At 39.5% G+C, this 22,885-nt stretch overlaps 2 protein-coding genes across 2 annotated transcripts; both read right to left on the bottom strand.

Moving 5' to 3' along the window:
• Positions 1-414: 414 nt before the first annotated feature.
• On the bottom strand, positions 415-17,381 carry misp3 (MISP family member 3). Its single transcript, XM_006787427.2, has 4 exons — positions 17,304-17,381; positions 4,373-6,824; positions 2,469-2,542; positions 415-1,001 (listed from the first exon to the last, which is right to left on the bottom strand). Exons 1-4 carry the CDS (start codon positions 17,304-17,306, stop codon positions 912-914), a joined length of 2,619 nt encoding a protein of 872 aa, XP_006787490.2. The 5' UTR covers positions 17,307-17,381; the 3' UTR covers positions 415-911.
• Positions 13,042-14,935, bottom strand: LOC118453966 (uncharacterized). Its single transcript, XM_035906358.2, has one exon. It carries the CDS (start codon positions 14,852-14,854, stop codon positions 14,213-14,215), a length of 642 nt encoding a protein of 213 aa, XP_035762251.2. The 5' UTR covers positions 14,855-14,935; the 3' UTR covers positions 13,042-14,212.
• Positions 17,382-22,885: the final 5,504 nt, after the last annotated feature.

The following is a 22,885-nucleotide window of genomic DNA, read 5'->3' as shown; positions in this document are numbered from 1 at the left end:
CATTAAAACCAAGGAGGTACAACTTGACCTGAAATCTAAATTCAGAATAGCAGTTTGCACTCTTCGGTTACATAATATTTTATCAGTACTTTGATCTCGTCAAGGGTCGAGAGAATGATTAAGCTCCAGTGTTCTGAAGGGTATTGGATGACCATGGTAGAACTGGAAAATTCTGTTCTCAGCAAAAAAATTCCAGTAAATCCAGAGTTCCCAGTAGAGTGGCCATGTAGATTAGCTCAAGATTGGTCATTGCAAATATATTGTTGAAGTAATTATTTTATAATGCAATCAAATATCACTGGTCTCTAACTGCAATCTTCAAAATGGCCAAAGAGTTCAATAAAAAAACCCCAACAACATTCTGACAGAGACAATAAAAAGTCAGGAGACTGAGCTAGGCAAAGATAGGGTTTATTAGATGGCTGTTGTATCAGATTGCATAAGGTGTTTACATGTGTGATAAACTAAATTATTTCCTCTATGTAGATATTGTTAAGCACATAAGACTCTTGATGACACATTGTTTTTTCAAAACATAAGAAATCCACAGATGAAGGAGTTCCTGATTGTTTGAAAATCTCCTAAATTCTTCTTTTCTCCCACATATTATTTTTATTTTTATTGTCTTTTTACATTCATTAGTCTTAAGGGTTTTCAGCACCTGAAGCAGGCCAAGAGCTTATCTACTTATAGGTGCCCCACGCTCTCCATTCACATCTCTTCTTTGCTGAAGGACTCTTCCGGGTTTTTTTTAGTCCACCACAAATCATGTTCCTTGCTCCCAATACTCCCGACCCCTTTTCTAGCCTCAATCCCTGACCTCTTTCTCACTCCACGTTCCCTCCTTCTTCCTCTTCATCGTTGTTCCTTATTCCCGTCTGCAGGTCTCTGTAAAGAGACCTTTCTCAGTCTCAGTCCTTGTTGTGTCCATTGATCAGACCTGATTCCCAGCGCAGCACTAGAGGAGACTTCTGTCTAGGGGTACGAGGACTCTGGGGGAGCTGAATGAAAAGGAGAACAAAAAGTGAACAGGAGTAAGTGGTGATTGCATGGTAAAAGAAGAGGCAGGCAGTAAGTTGGGAGAGAAGGAGCAGAAAAAGAAAGAGAATTCAAAAGTATGTTGGAGTGGGAGACCAAACCAAAAAGCCAACATGGGGGGAGCGAAAAGAAAAGAAAGGGATGAATTTGCTTCCTCTTGAGGACATATCTTTGGATGAGCATCATTAGCTCTGTAAGTCAAAGGGAGGTTAATGCGACTGTGATCCAAGGCCATGTTCTGTATGACTAAGTCAACAAGTGAGGCCAATTTGCCCTGCAATCCTTCATGTATCCCTGAACTTTAATCAGGAACTAGGTCTGTGCACAGATAATCACCCAGCAGAGAGAGAAAGAGAGGGAGGGGCTATGAGGAAGTGAGAGGAAAGAGGGCAAAACGCTGCTAATGTCAGACTGAACCATGCAGCTAAACCCCAGCACATCAATGCCAAACTGAATTAAACAGCTCAAGCCACGAAGCAGCACTCCGCTTTAATCAGAGATACCAGAGTATCAAAGAGATGCAAGACCCACAAGGAAGGTAACACAAATCAGTGAGATTGTCAATTGACTTTCCTCTTTGCCTGCTCAAGTGTGCGCACATACACACACTCTACAGACACGTTCCTTCCCTCTCTCTCTTGCTCTCTTTCAGTCTCAGGGCTGTTTGCCTTCATCCCTTATCTATAAAGATAAGAGCCTCACTGTGTGTTCAGCATGTTATCAGATATTTGCGTCCCATATTTGGTGCAAAAGAGATGCTGACATCCTCCCACAAGACTTTCTCCATTTGACACATTACAGTCCAGAGCAGTTTTAAACAGACAGATGCGTGACAAATTAAAGGAAAATGGGGAAAAGGGGAAGCTGTTAAGCTGTGGGAGGAATTTCGCTGGATTTATTTGACTCCACTTAGCCTCTCTGATGGAAATGATCACAGCTAATCAATAAAAAGTTGTTTTAAGATATCTTAATTTATTTCCTGATTGGACGTGGTGTAGCTGAGACCTTTAGGACATTTTATGACTTTAATTATTGTGCAATGAATTCCAAAACCCACTGACACTGGTCTCGTGGCACTTGGTTGACCAGCATCGTACAAAAACACTCTATGTTGGATATTCCTTTAATTCACCTGCCTGAAAGCTCATCTTAATGCGACATTGCAAGTCAAATGTAGAGCTAACAAAGCATCATTATTTTGGAACCTGATATCTTCTTGTCTGCATTCCAGGGAGACTCAGGTTGGCGATTTGCCTACATTTTCATGTCCTATGCCAAGTGTACTAGACGGGTGAGGTTGGCACGTTAAAATTTAGAGTCGAAAGTACTTAATAAAACTCACTGCGAAGTTTTATTAAGTACCACATGGTAAAATTTATACAAACTCTAAAAATCAATAGTGTGACGGATGAGCTGTAACACTGACACACCTCTGGCCGGTTAATCTTCTCGTCTTCAGCCTGGACCGGGGGCCACACAAATGACTTGCTGACTGACAGGCGTGCTGGAAGAGAAGAGAAAAGCAGATGAAGAAAGAACAGCAGGGAGGGAGAAGTGCCCCTGTGATGTTGTTTGAGCACCGCAGTGTGAACACTGAATCAAATTAAGATTGAACATCGTGAGGCAGCAGAGAGAAATGAGAAGAGACAGAGGATTGCAGAGGGAACAGACGGAAAGAAATCTGTACATGAACGTGGAGAAACAGAAACTAAAAGCAGGCAGCTGTAATTAAGAAACAGAAGGGCAATAAAGCCTGATGTGTAAAGCAATATGCAGCTGCACTTTGCACGACCTTCAGTTACTGTCTGGCGTGCTTTGTGGGCACACCCTGGTCAGTTTATATCACTCATTGTTAAACCAACAATGTTTTAACTCATTCATTCTGACGTAATCACAAATCAGCCTTCATGGCAACACAGACAAAAAAACACACTGAAACATACTGTAGAGCAACGCCTCCCAGTCTTTTTGTTCTGATGTATCACAACCAAGCACTCTTTCAAAATGCCCTTCAAGATCATGTATCAAATGTTTGTAATTTGAATTATTTAGCACTGTTTTTATAAATCTCTACTTGTGTTATTAATATTTTTATTCTTGGACTTGGACTCTGGAGTAGCTTTGCGTCATTCACAGTTCAAAATAATCCTTATTCTCTATCTTAATCTTTGCCCCAACAGAAGGTTTGAGCCTTCTGTTAGCAGGGCGATGCTCACTGCTAGGGCTGGTTTTGAAATGACCATATAACAGTATCCTGTTTTTAACATCATGCAGAGCTGGAGAAGGAAAAACAGAAGTTTGAAATCAAGCGTTCAGAGGAGCCTGAAATTTTGGCTCAGGTGGAAAAGCTTTAAGCTAACCTTAGCTTTCATCTTAGCTAAAGCTATAAGCTAACGTTACTAACTCAAACTATGTTTAATATGAATATCCACCAATCTAATAGTATAGATGTACGTTACACACATATATATAGCTCAAAACTAAACTCTCTACCGAAACCCATATCTTTAAAAATAATATAAAAATATAAATATCTATAAACATATAAATATATGTTTCATCTTTATTGTAACTGTATTGATTTCAGCTATTTATCTGTAGCTAACTTGGCTATTTAGCAGTTGTTTTTCTCCCTTTATTTAAGGTCACTAACTTATTATTTAAACTATTTAGCCCATTTTCTTAGCTGACTATTTAAACCAAGCATATAAAGATCCCTGGATTGCTGACACAATAGTAAGTACCCCATCTGGAAATCACTACTGTATAATACAGGCAAAGAAAATTTCCCAGAGATACACTATAGGCAGCAATAGTCTACACACACGCACACACATGCACAAACTCTGTATCAGATTATATCCACTTTTTGAATGCTGATTTTGGACTTAATTCCCAGATTGGACTCTTTCAGCCAGCCCCTTTCTTCCCTGACACAATAGCGTTGAAATATGAGCCAGGTTTTTCCCTGCCTCAGCTTTTCACAATTAATATGACAGGTTAGGTGCTACATTTTTTGTTGAGTTACAGAATTTTATTTTCTGGCTGGCCAGCTTATGGGCTCCAGTGCAAAGTTATTGCTCATAATAGCTAACAGTAGATTCGAAAGCTGTTTTGAGGTTTTGCACTGACCATAAGGAAAATGAAATAATGTGCTCACTGAGCTGTTTCAGGGGGTTTTCATCATCTAGCCGCGGATATAAAAATGACACACACACCCACGCTCAACCAGTCATACACACACACCAGCCTATGTGAGCTGGCGGGCACAAACAGAATCAATTACACCCTTACACACATGCTCACCCAGAGACCAACACAGGCCTACACTAACCTGCTGAGGGTCCAGTTTCTCCTTTGGATGATGACCCAGGTGTGTCAGCAATGGACAGTCCGTTTAATGACAGCACAGGACTCTTTAACTCCATGCTGACCGGCCTTCCTCCCTCTCTTTCTCCCCCTCCTTGTCCTTGTGTACCACCAACACCACCACTGCCCCCATACAGACTAATCCTCTGCTTGCGAAGCTCCTTCTCCCTCTTCTGGGCCTCCTGGATATCCTCCTTCACTTTCACTAAATTATTTGAAGAGCGCAGCTTGAAAAAGGGGTTCTCCTTGGGTACTAAATCCTCCACCTCCTCCTTTTCTTGTCTTTTTTCTGTTACTTTTTCATTCCCTCCTTTCTGTGACAATAAGATGTAAGGACTTCTAGAGTCGACAACAGTAATACCCTCTGATTTGTCTTGGTTTTTCTTCTGTGTTGTGTTCTTCAGGTTGTTCTCTAAGATTATGACTTGTCGACTTGTCCCCTGTGAGATACCTGGTCCTTGAAGACCGTTTTTGGTTACACTCCGTCCTATGGGAGAGTTTGGGGTCTGTGTCGGGCTAAGAAGATCCAAACTGTGTCTCTTCTCGACACGTGTGTCTTCTGTGGTGGACACCTGTGATGAGATGTCTTCCTGCTTCTTGGGAGTTGAACCATTGCTGACAGAAGAAACCGATGGAGCCCTGCGACTGGTTGAGGCTGTAAAAGTTGAGTCACTGGGTGTCTGAAAGGTCTCATAGATCTGTTTCTTCTCCCTTATTTGTCGGACTGTGCCTTTATCATAAAAACCTGGAATTTTCCCAAGCTTGACCAGATCCTGCTCCCTCTGGGTCTCCGTTTGAATTTCATGCAGCATCTTTTTGCCAGCAAACTCTCTATCTTTGTCTTGACACCACTCAGTCTTCACAGCTACTGAATTGGAAAGAACAGTTTTTCTTAAGGGAACCTCTACATACTCTGGAGTGATGTGTAGATTTGGAAGCCCTCTGGATCTTCTCAGGCTATGTTCCCGCTCTATAGACCTTCGGATCTCCCTCTCAATTGGAGTCTCTCTGGATACAGTTGATGGAGAGCTCTCCAAAGTGTTGGACGGGGAGAAATCAGCTGATACTCCACTGTCACTCTGGCTATCGTCACATGAGTCATTCTCCATCCTGGTGTGGTTGCTGTGCTTCAGAGACACACCACAGCTATATTTTTCTATCTCCGGCTCTTGTATTTGGACTGTTTGTGAATATCTTAACAGTTCCCCGCTGTGTTGCTGCCCAGCTGGCTTGTTCCTTTTAAGTCCGCTCTCTTTCTGCCCTTCCTCCCCACCTGTTTGCTCATTTTCTCCCTCTGTTCTTTCCCCCGCCCTGCTGTGCCTTTCTCTCACAGCAACAATGCAAGCAAAGCCTGTAGCAGAAGCAGCCCCACCTGGATTGGACGGCTCCATGGCAACAGTCGACAAAGGTGGAGATCCCTGGCCAGGCACCTGTTGTCCTGCTTCCTGGTTTACACCTCTGAGGGCAGGTTCACGTCGGTTCTTTAACAACAGCCCCTCCTGGTGTTTATCTGAGGGTTTTGCATGCAAAGCTGAGTCTGGCTCTTGATTAGTGGAAGCTAAATATAAAGGTTGGAAAGACTTGCTGTTGATATTTAATGTGTTCAGTTCCATAATAGCAATGCCCACTTCCTCTTCTTCCTCACTTTCATCTGCAAAAGGAGGGGAACTCACAGTATGCGCGTCATCTGTAATGTTAATGCCAGAGGGAGAAGGGTGAGCAGGTCGTAACACATTATTTTCCACTATACCGGTACTTATTACATCTGTTACAGATGGTTTATATGTCTTCTGATCAGCTAGTTTAGTCATCTGAGATGCCTTTAGCCATTCTTGACTATTGTGGCTATCCAAAGAAGTAATGTCTTCTGTTGGGTCTGAAATTACATCAACATCACTGATACACTCTGCCACCTCACCCTCAAGGCTGGAAAAGCCCTCTTTGTCACGGTGTACTCCTGCTGATAAGGCACCCAAGGAAGGTGTAGGTGGGAAAACTTCCTTGCATAACTCAACTTCAGGTTCCTCTTGAGTCTTTAGTCCTCCCGATAGGTTTTTAGGAACTTGCTCTGATCCCATCACTGCTTCCTCTGTCTCCCTTATTCTCGCAGCTCCTTCATTTTCCATTTTAGTCGCATCAGCTGTTTTGATTTTTGAGATAGTCTCTTTCTCCCGCTGAGTATTGACCTGAGCATCAGGCTCCAGGATGTCTATATCCTCCTCGGGTTCTGCCTTGGGTGCCTTTAAGCCTTTCAGAGGGAAGTTGTCACCCCTCGCCCAAGACTCATTGACCGACTCGTCAAGTAAGTTGACAGGGCACTGCTCCTGCCAGGCTGTGGGTCTTGTTGCCATGGTGACAGGTCTGCTGATGTAGAAGTGTTTGGAGCAGTCAGGTTGTTTGGCCTCCAGCCAGTCAGTCTGAATGAAAGCAAAAGAGCACAGACGGAGGAGAGGGGAATGGCAGAGTGATTAACATTGTTTAGCATTGTTTATTTTATACACTAATATTTTAGAGCATTTCAAACAACTCGTTCATTTTACTGCTGCAATGAATCATTGTCTATTTTCACTGTGCGAAACGCTGAGGGCTATACTGACATGTTTTCATTTGTATTTTCATAACTCTTTCAATCTCTGTTGAAATACTACAGCGAACAGACAAGAAAGAACATTTTTAAATAATTGTTAAGAGGGAAAAAAACATGTTAGGACACTTGGCATTTGCATAGCAGGATTTGTTGTTTTTAAAAGATAATGTCAGCTTCTGTTTCCCTTTCAGCTATCAGAGATTTTAAAAAATAATGGTATAAAGGGTTTTTAAAAAAATAAATATATGTTCATTATTATGCAAGTGGGAAACAAATGAAAGGAAAAATGGAATATACTTGAAGTGATGACATCTAAAAACAGGCCATATGAGTATGAAAATGAGGATGAACGGACGCTGCAGTCCTCAGAACTCATTGCACTCATCTGTATGGACTCAAATTGTGGTCATAAATATTTTGTACTTGTAAATCAGTTTTGTACTTGTAAATCAGGATTTGTATGTGTAAAACGAATTTGTGTGTGTGTAAAAAAGATTTGTGTGTGTAAAAAGAATTTGTGTGTGCGTAAAAAAGATTTGTGTGTGGACTTAGCCAAAAAACTACGTGAGAAAGTCTGCACTCAAGTTTCAAGTTACAAGTACGAATTTTGAACCTATTTTTCTTCCTTTCATCTGATTGGTCAATGTCATGTCAATCACAAATTTAACTATCCAATCAGAGAACAGATGGGTTTGGCTGTCGGAGGGGCGCTTTTTTGAACTGCGGGTCCTTGAAAGGTAATACATACAGTTTGAAGCTGGAGGATCTCTATATAAATATCCGATTGAAGCTAGGTCCCCTAACTTTCAGCAGATGTTGAAAAGATAAAGTTGTGGTATATCAGTGGTTAGAAATACCATTATTACTTTAGGATTAGTTTAACACAACGTCAGGGCTGACCCGGGACCATTGCTGTGAGTCACAGTGCGCAGCATAACGGTCCTTTCACATCAGACGCAGCATGTGCTGCTAATGCTAACTGCTAACTAAAAGCCAAGGATCCAGAATTTGTTGAGCTGGCTGCTGAACTCTGCAGCAGCTCTACCTGTACTAGATGCACCTGCTCCTTGTTGTTTCTATCTCTGACTTTATGTCCTCTACAAGAGTTTCTGTTTTTTTTTCTGGTTCTTCAAATGTTCAATAAAAACATGTATGCTAATTCATAACAAAGGAAAGCTTTGTAAGTATCCCCACTAGTGAAGACTGTCATTTCCACAACACTGCGCCGCAGCGCTGTTGAAAAGGTTCAGGAGGTCCCTGTATTAAGCAGGTAAACCTGTGATACAAAAATCACAAAACTCAGACCACCACAGACTGTTTTCCTTCGTGGTGATGAAGGAAAACGCTGGGCTGGCATGTAAAAGGGCATTTATTCCCTTCAAGGTAGTGATGTGCGGATCGATCCTGAAATATCGATTCCTCTGATACCAATCATTTATGTTCTAGAATCGATTCTCACATTAAAATATCGATATTTTAGTAAATTAGGGTAAATTTGTAGTTTATCATTAACAGGAACACAGTGGAAAGAAACTATAACATTCGGATTGTCTACATTCAAAGGAACTATTTCCTCTTCCGCCTTTCATAGTCATTTGCGAAATAGGCTGTCTCGCAGCCCCTTGGCGTGCGCACTCACAACAATGGCTGAGCGTAATTGGAGTCATGTGCGAACCTATTTTACCTCCACAAAAACTGAGACGTGGTTTGCGATACATGTGGCAAAAACGTGAGGTGTTGTGGCCACACTAGGGAAACATTCAAAAAGGCTGTTGGGGGGATAAATACATTTTATAGTGTTTATTTATCGGATGAAATACGTTAAATGTCCGGAAACAGCGGGGGTGTCCAAATTCAGAGGCTGCTTCCACCTGAGGACCCGGCCTTTGTGGTCGAGAAAGCCGGGTATACGTCACGAGCTCCCTCGGTGGAGTGAAACTCTGCCGTCTGCTCCTTGCTATCTAAAATATAACTGGGCGCTGGCGTAAACTCTCGACCGTCTCACACTTCTGTTTAATCAGTTTTCTGTTTGACGTTTATTCAGCTGTGTGAAAACCCCGGAGGAACCCTCCCGAGGGATTAATAAAGTTAAATTTAATTTAATCTAATCTAATAACTTTAATCTCAGCCAAACTGATTTACTCACGAACAAATAAAACACTGAAAAAGCCAAACAATAACATTTTTAAGTTATCTAAGTGACTTATATATCATGTTTAACCCGAGTAGCGAAAGACCACGTGGATTTGAAGACGATGTGTCGGTCGGCTCAGATATTTGAAGTTTACACAGCTACATTCTCACCTGAAAATATGTTAAAAGTTTTTTTGCGACCCAGAAAGAGAAATAAGAGTAATATTAAAACTAAGCAGCTGCCGTCATTGTTGGAAACAAGTACTCTGATGTCCTGTAATCATTATGATGCTATAATTTGAGATACAATAAATAAAATAAGTTTTTGTACAAAGTATCGGTATCGGATCAGTATCGTCGATACCACCCTGAATATTACTTGGTATTGGATCGGAAAGGAAATCAGTGGTATCGCACATCACTACTTCAAGGACCTGCAGTTCAAAAAAGCACCCCTCCGACAGCTTAACCCATCTGTTCTCTGATTGGATAGTTAAATTTGTGATTGACATGACATTGGCCAATCAGATCAAAGGAAGAAAAAACGGGTCAAAATTCGTACTTGTAACTTGAAACTTGAGTGCAGACTTTGTCACAGATTTTTTGGCTAAGTCCACACACAAATCTTTTTTACACACACACAAATCTTTTTTACACATACAAATCCTGATTTACAAGAACAAAATATTTATGATCACAATTTGAGCCTCTACATCTGCTCTCAGATTTATAGTTTTGCACAACGAATAATAAATGAAGACCATCTTTATATCATTTATGTCCACTGGAAGTTTTTATTGTATGAATCCAGACATCTGAGCAAAGATCACTAAAGCTGTTCTGGGGCGCATGGCGGACCAGTATCTCTTTTAATTTGTTACTGTCTTCTGTATATGCTTAAATAACTGTGTTGGATTAGAGCACTGCAAATCCAGTTAAAGTGTACTGCATTCCTTTGCTCTCTCTTTAACGGCAGCTTTAGTGCGCTTATGTTATTATATGACACGCAGGGTGTTTATAAAGCTGTGCCTGACTTTGGCTGTAAGGTGGCAACTACTCTGCTCCATGTGCAGAGCCTAACTAAAGTTTTCTGCTGAGCACACCTTTTCTTTAATCAGCTTACAGGCTGGGAAATGGCTCAGTAACACACACACACACACACACACATGCAGACAATAGGATTGTCTGCAGGATATACTGACTAAAGTGGAGTCCAACTCATCCAATATCTCTTTTTCTTTAATACACACTCCTGTATTTCAAGCTTGCCCTGAATCAGTATTATTGCTTTTTCTTTTTCTTTCTTTCTTTCTTTCTTTCTTTCCCTCTCTCTCTCTCTCTCTCTCTCTCACACACACACACACACACACACACACACACACACACACACACACACACACACACACACACACACACACACACACACACACACACTTCTAAGCCATTCTGACTAGGCTGGACTCCAACTGTGACTGATCATTATGGGAATGTAGACCACAGCACTGGGGATCAATGGTCTTTGATGAACTGGGACGGACGGACAAATGAGGTACACCCCCTTCGTGTACAGATTATAAAGAGTGACAGCATGACACGGTGGGAAGAATGGGGATTGCTGTGGCATACTGGCTGAACATGTGGATGCAACAGCAGAACAATGTAGCCTAGTGCGGGTAAATTAGGATGAGATCAGGGAGAGGAAACAGTGAGATATGAGAGATAAGACAGAAACTGGTTTGGGAAGCCAATCTCCAGCTGCGTTTGATGTATCTGGGCTAACAGATAACTTAACTTATTATCAGCTTCCAGCTAAGACACACATACTAACTCAAGGTTTCTTTCTTGTTTCCGAAATGTAAAAAGATTTCAAGCCAGAACATTATTTGTTTTGTTTCATATACCAGTTTAATAAGCAGCTTATTAGCGTGTTCACTGAATGCCCTATTCAGTGCCCATTATGAAATGTACCCTGGCTGACGTTAGACCGGGTGTTTTGTAATGAGGGGGCAGTGAGATTTGGGTAACTGGCATTCCCACGGCGTTATTACTGTGCCTAAATGAGCAATAACCTCAGTCATTAACTCAGTTTATGCATGCTGCTTTTTAACTGATCAGACACAGAAACACAGGCTCAGCTGTTACCTGCACACATGACTCTACCACCTTTGTTATAGAATAACTGACAGAGACTCATGAAATTCATAAAGTCAGAATAATAAGTCGCTTACTAACGGAGAGTTCCCAACACTAAGCTTCACTGTGAAATTGAGCATGAAAAGGAACATTTTGCCACAGCGAGAAAGCAATTTGTTATAATGGTTTAAACTTGGTTGCAAAACACAGCTTAAATAGTTTTATGCACCGCCAACGTCCACTGATTTTGTTAAAACTCCAGCTGAATACCAGAAAGCTTGAACAACTAATACGATCAGCCTGCAACGCTACGGTAGTAAAACAAGCTGCTCATTCATTGTGGGGCACGTTGATGTAATCTAACTACTCTAAGCATAAACTCTGACAACTGATTATTGGATTCTTTTTTTATTTTCAGAGGAATCTGGCAGAATTTAACCAAAGGTAACGTTGCGGATTAAACTTAATTACATAACAGACTTATGTTTTGTTCATTATATCCACAAAGGCTCTTGCATTATCAAAAGAACAGAATAATCATTATCATCATTGGAAAAAAACATCTGTGTCAGCTCAAACAAATAAACCTCCTTTTCGTGGTCAGCAGTGTCCTAAAACTGTTTAAGTTCTAACGACTTTAGACAAAAAAATTGAAATGAATTTGAATAAATGCAGCCAAATTCATCCCTAGTGTTGTTGCTGTCTAATAGTTGCTGACTATGTTCTTTTAACATTTTCCAGGCATAAGTGTCATATTTGAGAAATTGATCCCAATAGGCTCAGCTGCTCCAAACTTCTGTACTACGCTTGTTTGTTTTTTCCCAGTGGTAATTACTTACCCTAGAAAATATTTCATGTATGTATTTAGAGCAGTTTCCTACTCAACAAGAACGAACTGAATATACAGCTACACATACCTGTTGCACATACCTGTCTTGAAGATGCCCTCCAAATGATAGATTCCTGTGTAATACACACTTGTCTTGCTTCAATTCACTGATGTGTAATCAGCAGAACAGGACTCTGTCTGCTCTCGGCTCTCACAATGCCTCAGAGCCCGGCTCTCCTCGTTTGTGCACACCAACACCATCAGTCCAACAATTGTGCACGCCCACATTTGCATTTCATTCACCCACAATTACTAATACGTGGACAAATATGCATGAGAGACTGCTCAAACACATGTGCTCCAGGCTTACTCTGCTGTCATGGATTTGAAAATATGTAGTAATAATCCTATTGGACTGGATTGGAGTTGGATCGCATTTAAGACAATACTGTTAAGCTATTAGCTAGCAAGAGTAGGCTTGGTTAGCCTTATGAATAAATAGACTGTGCTCTGCAGAGACATACATTTCATTCAGTTTATATAGTGCCAAATCACAACAAGAGTGGCCTCAAGGTAAAGATCCTACTAAAACTAATCTTTATCTTTCCATGAAGCCAGATGGCACACACCAATTTGTTAAACTGAAGGAATGACTTAAAGACTTTCATAGTGATTACATTCTGCGTGGCCGAATTTCTGTGCATTTCCTTTCTTTGTTGTGCTGTGTTGGCTTCATTACTCAAAACAATATAAACCTATAGTTTACAGTCCCACAAACCAATAAAACCAAGTCCCTGTCCTAATGAGGACACACATACAATCTTTCTCTCAGTATTTAGGTATGAACACACAGCAAAGATGAAAACCAGCACAAAGAGACTTTAAAGTGATGGCCGCGGTGATTCTGCTTTAGAAACATGAACAAGTATAAACAGAGGCTCCAGCCTGACTGCTCATCGCTGCGTTTGTCACCTACTGAAGTTCAGGGTGTGGCTGCTGGGCTGGGGTCAGCATTCACTGAGCTTTATTATCGCTCTGGATTCTTGGCTGGCTTAGCGTTAGCATGCTATCTGTGCAGATGCTTGCAAAGAGCTGAAGTTGTGTTAGGAGGATAATGCACATGTTTGTATTCTGGTTTTCACTTTATCATCACACTCTGATCTGTGCAATAAAAATAAAAGTAATGCCCATATCCATGCTATGGACTGCTCTGGGACATGAACTGAAATCAGCTAATTGTAGCACAAGTGCACCGATAAGCAGGACCGATAGGCAAGCAGACTAACACTGGGAACCGTTTCTTTATTGGTTTGCTTAAATGCAAACAAATGTCATGCAATCATTCTCTCAGTTTCCCTATTTTAGATGCTGATGGAGAAATTAATGCTACAGTTAGCACTGGCCATTATTCTGATTGGGAATTTTAGGTGATAAAGCAATGCTATAGATGCTAAAAACCTATGTAGGTGTACTTCTCTCCTGAAACAAAACGGGGTCAGAATTGGTAAGGCAATCAATAAAGAACCAGATCAATATGCAGTATTGATTCTAATCAGTGGCAGAAACAATAACATTGGTACTGTATCAGTAAAAGTGCATCAATTCCTGTCCCTAGTCATAGGTCAGTTTAGCACAGGTTTCCACACTAGGTGGTGATGTTTTAAAAGATTTTTTTCCAGACCAAATAAGGTCATATTGTACTGTACGTACAAAAACTCTGAGGTTACTGGATTCAGCAATAGGGAATTTAATTGTGCATCAGTTTAACCTTTCATGAAAGAACATGAAGTGACAAGCTTGTTTTAGCATTTTGCAATCTTGACAACACACTAGTATACCCTCTAGATGCTCTAAATCACTTTACCTTTAGAAATCTAAAAGGAGCAAGATATATTCTTACAAAAGCTTTAATTGAGAGTTAATAGGCAATAAATGCAAATACCAAGGTGTCAATAATAAAACAAATATTTAATCTACTCGCAACATCTCCCTCCAATGAAAAATATAACTGTTGTTTAAAGTATAACTTTTGATTAAGTTAAAAACATCCAGTCTGTAAGAAGCACTTACTAACACTGTAAGAGTAATTCCCTGAGTAACTGAGTATAATGTGCCAGTGTCCTTTATGCCTTTTGAGCCACTGTCTCCTCAGCCTGAGGAGCTGCTGCTGCTGTTGGTTGGTTCTCAGGCTGCTCTGGACAAAGCTCCTTGGTAGGATCCATCACAACAGGCTCAGGCAATTGATAACACTTCAGCTGAGCTCTGAACTCTTCCAGCTCTTTCTGCTCCACCTCTCTCCTTCTGCTCAGCAGGTACAAGTCTGTAGAAATCCTCCTGCTTGACTTCACAAGCCACCTCATTACCACACAGTCTGGGCAGGACGTGTGGAGGAAATACATGCTGAGGCTGAAACGACTCTGCACATCAAAGGTAAAACTGCTGCCTTCAGCTGAGATGTTGTACTGCAGGTATTGGCATTGATCACCAAAGCGGTTGATCTGGGTATAAGACAATGTTGAAGCTTCGCTGGAGTTGGAGAAGTACATCGTGATGCTGTCTCGACGTCTCAGAGCCTCCATAGATGGTGAGTGATTGAGACTGCCTGCGACTAGAGCCCAGCTGCCCTCAAAATGATGAGGAACCAGCTGATCCAGAGGGTGAACCAATCTTTCACAGACTGGAGGAGCTGCCTGGCTCCCACACATCAAATAAATGAGAGTGACTGCGCACACAGCAACCAAGCTGTTTCTTGAAGTTTTTCCCATTCTGTGGTTAAATGTTTGCCTTTAATTCTCCAATCTTTCATTTATTTTATTTTCTCACCAAGACTGGAATTCAATTAGCAGGCTTGTCTTTTTATAACAAAAACCTGCATCAAAAAAATCCACCTTTTCAACACAGGACAGGTTCATTATCTGTTATCTAAATGTGGATTCCATTATTGTGACATCAAAGACATTTTGAAATAGTGGAAAGTTTTGTGATTCTTATCCACATTAAATTGAATTTTGAGTGGCGATTTTTCTTGGAACATCATGTCCAGACTTGAATTTTGTCTTTGTTTGCTGTAGATATTGAGCTGAGGCTAAACATTAAAAGCAACATACGCCAGACTGTCGGTGCTGACGAACTCTTTCACCAATTTTAAAATTCTATAAATACACATTAACAGCAGCAATGCATGCAATCATTGGTTGGAACTTAAGATAAAAAGAGCACAACTGTTGGCACTGAACTGAAAGTTTTTTTTTTTGTTTTTTTTTAGTAAAATCGTCCTTTCTGTCTTCACCATTGCAGAAGATTTTAGAAACACATGTGTGAGCAGCACATATTCAAATGACACTTTAAATATTGCATATATTTTTGTTGTTATCACAGTAAATCTTGTCTACCAAAGAAAAACACATAAATATGGAAATGTTAAAGAGTAAATGTTGACCCATAATTATGTCACTGTCTTAATGTTGACAAAATAAATAATGCCTGAAAAAAAATCTGAATGTTCCACTTCTTCTTGGTGGTTGTTGTCTTACCTTTATTATTAACTAGATTATTGTGATGAACAGTGTTTTAATTATTGCACCATGCTAATGAATGAACAAATGCACCAGATGGAGAAGATGTTTATTAACAGGATGCACTGTAGGAAGTACTGACGTTGGTGATCACTTCATTAATTTGACAGTAGTGCAAGAGGCACAAATTGTTACCGACAAAGTTAAATATTATATCCTCTGCTCATGTCTGTGACTTGCATGTGATCAAATCAATTTTTCTTTCTATTTTTTTTTAGAAATATTACATATTGCCACACAAAAAGTTTGGTTAAAAATCAGATGGTTTCAGTGTAGCTGAACAGATTGGGCAGACGATCGATAGCCATAAGGCTATTGCAGAGACCTGGTTTTAAATCTGCCTGAGGCTATTTACTCCATGCCTTCCCCTGCTCTTTCTCCCAGCTTTCCTGTCTTATTTTCGTTGCCTTTTCTAAATCAAAGTTAAAAAGCTCCTTCAAAGATTATTCAAACACTTGAAGTAGATTTAACTTTTTTTTTCAGCAGAGGTCATTAGAGACTCTAATATGCTGATGTAATACGTCACGTTTTTGTCACTGGTTCAGTCTTAACCATGCAGTATGTGAGGGATTCTCAGATCTTCATGATGTTAAAATGTTTTTGACGTTAAAACTTAAGAAGAAGAAGAAATTACCAAAAGTCAGATAAATATACAATACAATGTTAATTCAATAGCCCCAAAATGTACAAGTATATTTTTTAAGTACAAGCATAAAATACCATTTGACAAAAGTTAGGTAAAGTAGAAATACCTCAACACTATACTTATAGAGCCTAAGTAAATACATCTGACATGAAAATAACTATGATTATTAAACTAGTTTGTAATAGTTTGACATGCTTACTTCAACTTGTAGCCTGTTAGCTTAGCTTAGCTTAAGAGGCAGGGACCAGTTAGCTTAACTCTGTCCAAAGGTTACAAATCCACATAACAGCTCTTCTTGAGCTTATTATATTTCTACTTGGTTGAATCTGCAATGCAACTTTAAAAACAGCAACAGTTTGAATGGAATGATCTGATTACTTATTAGCAGGGATTAATATATGGAGTCTATGTTAGTTGGGTAGAAACAAAACCCCAGCCACATAATCCCAATTTAAACACTTATTTTTTAAAACATATCATTTTTTTGTACAGATTTAATTAACAAACTAAGTTATTTATTACTCTGGTTTGCACAGTTCCTTATTAAGCTACTAAACAGAGCTATGCTAGCTAGTGGGTTTCTTCTGTTTTTTTATGCTGAGCTATACTACTGCTTCATATTTACATAGTTTAGTTTAGTTTAGTTTTTTTTTTTTTTTTTTTGAAAGGCGATGGAGATTATACTGTGCCGTGGAGGTTAGTACGGTGGCCCTGAGAGGCCAAATGGACTGCAAGAAAACACCAGCAATAAGAAAAACGCTGCAAAAGCACGCAAAACACAACGGAAATAGGAAAAAAGAAAACAGAAATGTTTTAGGGGATCAGTTGCAGGAACCAAAATATGCTAAGAATTGCGCTGGGAGACACTTAAAAGAAGTGGAGGATCCATCGGTTTTGTGGGGAAAGAAAAGATGAGAGGTAAGTGTGCTAGCCTAACTATTAGCCTAAAAATCCGTCATTGGTATTATATGAATCATGATCAAACACACCTACCATGTTTTGGGTTCCTGCAACTGGTCCGTCGGGTTATTGTCTCCCCAGAAACACTTCCTTTGTGCTTTTGGAAATCTGTTTTTTCCTATTTCCTTTTTTTTTTCCTTTTTTTTTCTCTTCCTATTTCCATTGTGTTTTGTGTGCTTTTGCAGCGTTTTCCTTATTGCTGGTGTTTTCTTAAGTTGCAGTCCATTTGGCCTCTCAGGGTCACCGTACTATGAAGCTCTCAATACCGCCAATCTAAATAACAACTGTTGAACAAAGCCTATATTTAAATTAGTAAAAAAAAAAATAGAGCAAGCAATTAATGAGGTTATACTATGGTGAGCATCCATCATCTGTCCATATGTCTTCATCCAAGATGCGTTCACTGTTACGTCACATATGTTGTTTTACCAGCAATAACCTGTGAACTTATTGAAAAGAAGAAATTGTGAAATGTTGATTGTAGTGATGCAAGTAGATTGTTTCAAAGAGATTGATGTCTGTCTGTCAATGTGTATGATTAAATGAAGTCCAACAAGATGGAAGTTAAAAGACTCTGGAAAATGATGGGCATTCAAATTTAAAAAAAAAAAAAACAACTGATAAAAGTTTAAACTTTCTGAAGAGACAAGCAAGGTAAACCTTGTTCCCTTGTTTTCTTCTCTTTTTAATTCTTGTCAAAAGAGCCAAGTATCACTAGTTATAGCTGCTTATCCTTTAGAGGGTCAGAGGGTAAAAAACAAATAAATACTCTTGAAATATTGTTATAGTCCACCTTGCATGCAAGAAGGCACCAGTTAAGGCTGCAAGTCCTGACATGTTTTTATAAAGACCTTAAAACTGACTTTTTAAACTCATTTCTTCTTTTATTTGGGATACGTCACCATTATTAGAAGAAAGTACAAAAGGGTAGTCAAACAAACTAAATAAACAGTCCAAAGAGTGATTTAGGAGTGGGGTTTCTGTTATAGCAGCAGAATTATGAGGAGCAAAAGAACATTTTTTATCTTGCAAATGCAAAAATATTACATTTGACAAAAATAGCATTAAGTCAAGTTTTTCCCTCTCCAGGAAAGAGCAAATCAACAGTCTAGACAGGCTGTGTAGGGGAAGGATCAGGTCAAACTGAAGTACCAGTCTAAATCAGAGACAGAAGTGCTACTTTCTGCTGTGAAGCTGTAAGACAGATAATAGCACTTGTCATCTAAATGGCTGACATGGGTGTAGGTATAGAGTGAAGTTTCACTAGAGTTGGAGAAGTACACAATCGTGCTGCTTCTGTGTTTCAGGTCTTCCAGGTCATGTGGGAGAGCCATGCTAGCTGCGGTTAAAGCCCATCTTCCTGGCAGATGATGAGAATCCAGCTGATCCAAAGGCTATTCCAAGACTTCCGAGGACAGAGGAGCTGAGATGCTCACAGACATCAAACAGAGTGGTGGAAAACAGAGGAAACATGTCTGTGTGTGCAGAAATGATACTTTTAGGTGACAATTTCTCATTGAACTGTTTTATTGTTGCCCTTAATTTTTAGCTTTACTAATAATGCCACTGTTTTTTTTTCCAGTTTGATCAATATTTGCACTGCCATGTCCCGTCACACTGCCTTGTTTATCCTGGATTTAAGTAAGTACAGCTACAGATTGACAAAGTAAATAATTTTCATGTGTTCTTGGAATCTCGGGTGGAGGTGCAGCAACTGTGGGTTTTCTCAGAAGGGTTGGAGTTACAAATGGATAAATGAACATAGACTTCCAGAAAATAAAGTAACGTAATAAAGTAACACCTTGCCAGTGGAGCTGTCTCCTCTTACTAATCTTATATCCTTGATGATGTATAATTATTATAACCTATGGACACCAATCTTTGAACCTCTGGAAACCTTTTGTACCTTCATATAACATAATATTCCTTCAAAAAGGACAGTGGGTACCCATTAATTTACTTTATATTTTATATTATTAACATTATTTTTTCGTGCTACTGGAAATGGACTGGCATTAATTAAGCACTTTTTGTAGTCTTACTAAAAGCTTCACCTAATTCATATCTGTGCCTAAAGCTAATTTAGAATCACATATTCACCTCACATGGATGCTTTTGCATTGTGGGAAGAAATTGGAGCACCCGAGCAAGCCCATCAAGCAAGAGGAGAACAAAAGTCCTTAAAAGGTTCTGCAGCACGGCACCGCCATGCTGTTGATATACACTATATATACAAAAATACTGGGCCACCTGCACATTACAGCTAAATGCAGCTAAACTACTTCCTCTTTACCAAGATGGCCTCCTATAAGATTTTGGAGTTTGGAAATTTTTTTGCCAGTTCATCTAGAAGAGCAGAAAATCCAGACAGTGTTGTTGGTTAGGGGTTTGATTTAAGAGTTATTTGTGCACCACACACATTCTTCCACACCAAACACATCCAATCATGCTTTTATGGACAGAAACCAAGAGGCACAGACCAACCCCACTGTTAATATGGCCAAATGCTTTTGTACAGACTACAAGACAGTTAAATAAAACTTTAACTTTTAGAAAACAGGAAAACTCTAAAACTGGGTAAGAGATTAAAATTGACATTTTACCTAATTTATTATTGTATTTTTATAAAATGTATCTGTTATGCATTGTTTTTGTATCTTTTTGGCTCTCAGAAAGTAGACTTTATAATTATTTTAAAATCCAACAATTAGCTACTACATCATTTATAAAGGCCTATTAAAAGGGGAAAATAGGAGAAAAAACATAATGTCTGTGTGTTTTATTCAGATTTAATTTGTCTGATTATCAGTACAAAACTGTTACTGCAGGTTATATTTTGTGTTTAATTAAATTAAATCTACAAATGATTTTGTCTTCCAATCGAAATTTAAAAACATTAAGAAATAAAAACATCACCATAGAAATTAAATGATTGAAAATGCTGATTTTTACTGTAAAACTTGAACCTGTTTGCAGTTTAAAGAGTTTCACTTTAATGCCATACAGAAACACCGATAAAGAGACATTTAAAAACATATTCATACAGTGCATCATCAATTTTATCTTGACAATCTCAAAATTTGAGAACAAAAATAGGATAACTAATTAAAGATATCAAAAACTGCTTTGGAGATTTATGCAGATTTTCAGCAATTATTTATCCACAAATTGATGTCGTCTCAAGCTTGTTGTTCACGTTCAGTCTGAGCGCTCTGGTCTTGACAAAGCTCCTTGGTAGGGTCCATCACAGCAGGTGGAAGCAGATTCAGGCACCTCGCCTGAACTCTGTATTCCTCCAGCTCTTCTCGCTCGGCCGCCCTTCTCTTGCTGAACAGAAGCAAGCGCTCTATTTTCTTTGACTCATTGTCAAATCGCATCACCAGACAGTCTGAACAGGATGTGAAGAGGAAGGTCAGGGTGAGGTTCACCTGCTCTCTTTCATCAAAGTTCAACGTGCTGCCGTCCAGTGAGACGCTATGAGTCTTATGATGACACTCTCCACCGTAATAAACGCTGGGTGTATAGGAAACGTTCGAGGTGACATTAGTATTTGAGAAGTGAATGCTGCTGCTGTCTCTGAGTTTGAAGAACTTTAGGTGTGCTGGGTCGCTGAAACTGCCTGCAAGTAGAGCCCATCTGCCCTCCAGATGACGAGGATCCAGGTCATTTAAAGGCCTGACCAATTCTTCGCAGGCGAGAAGAGTCGAATAGCTCACAGGCATCAACCACAGGAGAACGACGGCACACGCAGCAAGCATGGTTATCTTTGTAGACACCTTTAGTGGTCACAGACTTGAGTTTCAATCTTGTATGCGACCGACAGTGCTGCTAAAAAAGCCTGTCTTAGTTTATAATTAACCGCAAGTGACATAATACTGGAAATGTAAGAGAGCAGAGTCCTCTTTTATTTTATGAAATTTCCTTTTTTTAAAAAAAATCAAAAATCAGCCCACTCATGGACTCATACATTAAAGATAAAGACGAGGATAACACAAAAACCCCTCTGTTGTTTTGTCATTGCTGTGTCTTGATTAAAAAAATCTGTTGGTTGTCCTGAAATAACGAATATTGCCAAAGGCTTGTCACAGTATAAAATTATATACATGTATATATATATACAGCCAAAAGGGTGCAAAATGTGAGGTTTGAAAAATAACAGTTATTCAAAGTTTCCTTTATATACTTGTGTAAATAAAAAAGTTGGTATTTATTGGTAATGTGCTTTAAAAATACAGTTTTGACAGCTGTATGTCGTTACTCTTCCCTAAGTAAATTTAAACTGTGAGAGGATGTGGATTTGGAAAGTGTTGGCAGACATTCAGGGATTAAAGAAATCCGAGTTTTCTCCACAATGTGTTTTCCATAGTTGCGTCTCTGTGCCATTCAAATAAATAATGGTTGAAGAGAAATAGAGCCAGACACATCACAATGAGACAAAAAAAAAAAAAGCCAAACAAACACTTCAGACACTTCACACAATCATTTAGCAAATGCAAATATTGGGCCAGATTTCACAGAGTTGTTTTTTAAATTTTATTTAAGTGGTTCATAATTTTTACAGAATGAGCAAATCAAGTTCAAACATGTGCTTTTAAATGGACGATTCCCACTGCACATCATTTCAGTTGTTTGATGGTTGGTTACATTTTCTTTTGAGGAAGTAATTGAAAAATATCGAGACATTAACATTTATAATATTATTCAAGAGCACAGAGTGATGCAATCTATTTTCTTACACTTTGTCTTTCTAATCTTAGAATGTTTTACGCTGTTTTCAATGGCAACCAATGAAATCATAAAACCCTGTACCTAAAGTAATCCAGTCAGTCATGTGTTTGCAGTCTGAAGGGTGATTTAAGGATTCGTGTCCAAGCAACAAGAAAAATACAGAAAATCTGCACAATTTAGTTTTTGCACATTATGTCCACATTTGTATTCATTCAGCTCTTTGTCACAATATGTCAAAAGCCAGAGTGTCTTAGGCATTTTGACCCTCTGGATTGCCGGATATCTTTTCAGGGCAAAGTTCCTTGGAAGGATCCATCACGATCGGTTCAGTAATGTTCAGACATGCCGCCTGGGCCTTAAACTCCTCCATCTCCGTTTGTCCCACCTCCCTCCTCCTGCTGAACAGGTAGAAACGCTGGACTTGCTTTGACTTGTCAAAACGCATCACTGCACAGTCTGAACAAGATGTATTGAGGGCCGTCACAGTGATGTTTAGCTGTTCAAAGGTGAAGCTGCTGCCTTGTAGTGTGATATTAGGATGCATGTATTGACAGCTGCCGTGAGAACTGAAAACACGCATGAAGGATATTTTGGAGGTGTCATTGTTACCGGCAAAAATAATCCTGGCACTGTCTCTGCTCTTGAGGCTTTCCAGGTGCGCCGGATCACTCACGCTTCCTGCAACCAAGGCCCAGCTGCCCTCCAAATGGTGAAAATCCAGTTGTTCCAAAGGATGGAGCAAGTTTTCACAGGCAGAAGGAGCTGCATAGCTCGCAGACTTCCAGCAGATGAAGAGGATGCTATAAACAGCAAACATGTCTTATGTGTGATATGTGGCCCTCTTTATGTTGGCAGTGTTCAGATATTAACTGTCACAAGTTAGCATC

This window comes from Neolamprologus brichardi, chromosome 6 (genome assembly GCF_056152115.1).
Source record: "Neolamprologus brichardi isolate AB-2024 chromosome 6, ASM5615211v1, whole genome shotgun sequence".
Taxonomy (NCBI): Eukaryota; Metazoa; Chordata; class Actinopteri; order Cichliformes; family Cichlidae; genus Neolamprologus; species Neolamprologus brichardi.
Note: the sequence above shows the minus strand (reverse complement) of the source record. Positions and strands in the feature narration are given on the sequence as shown.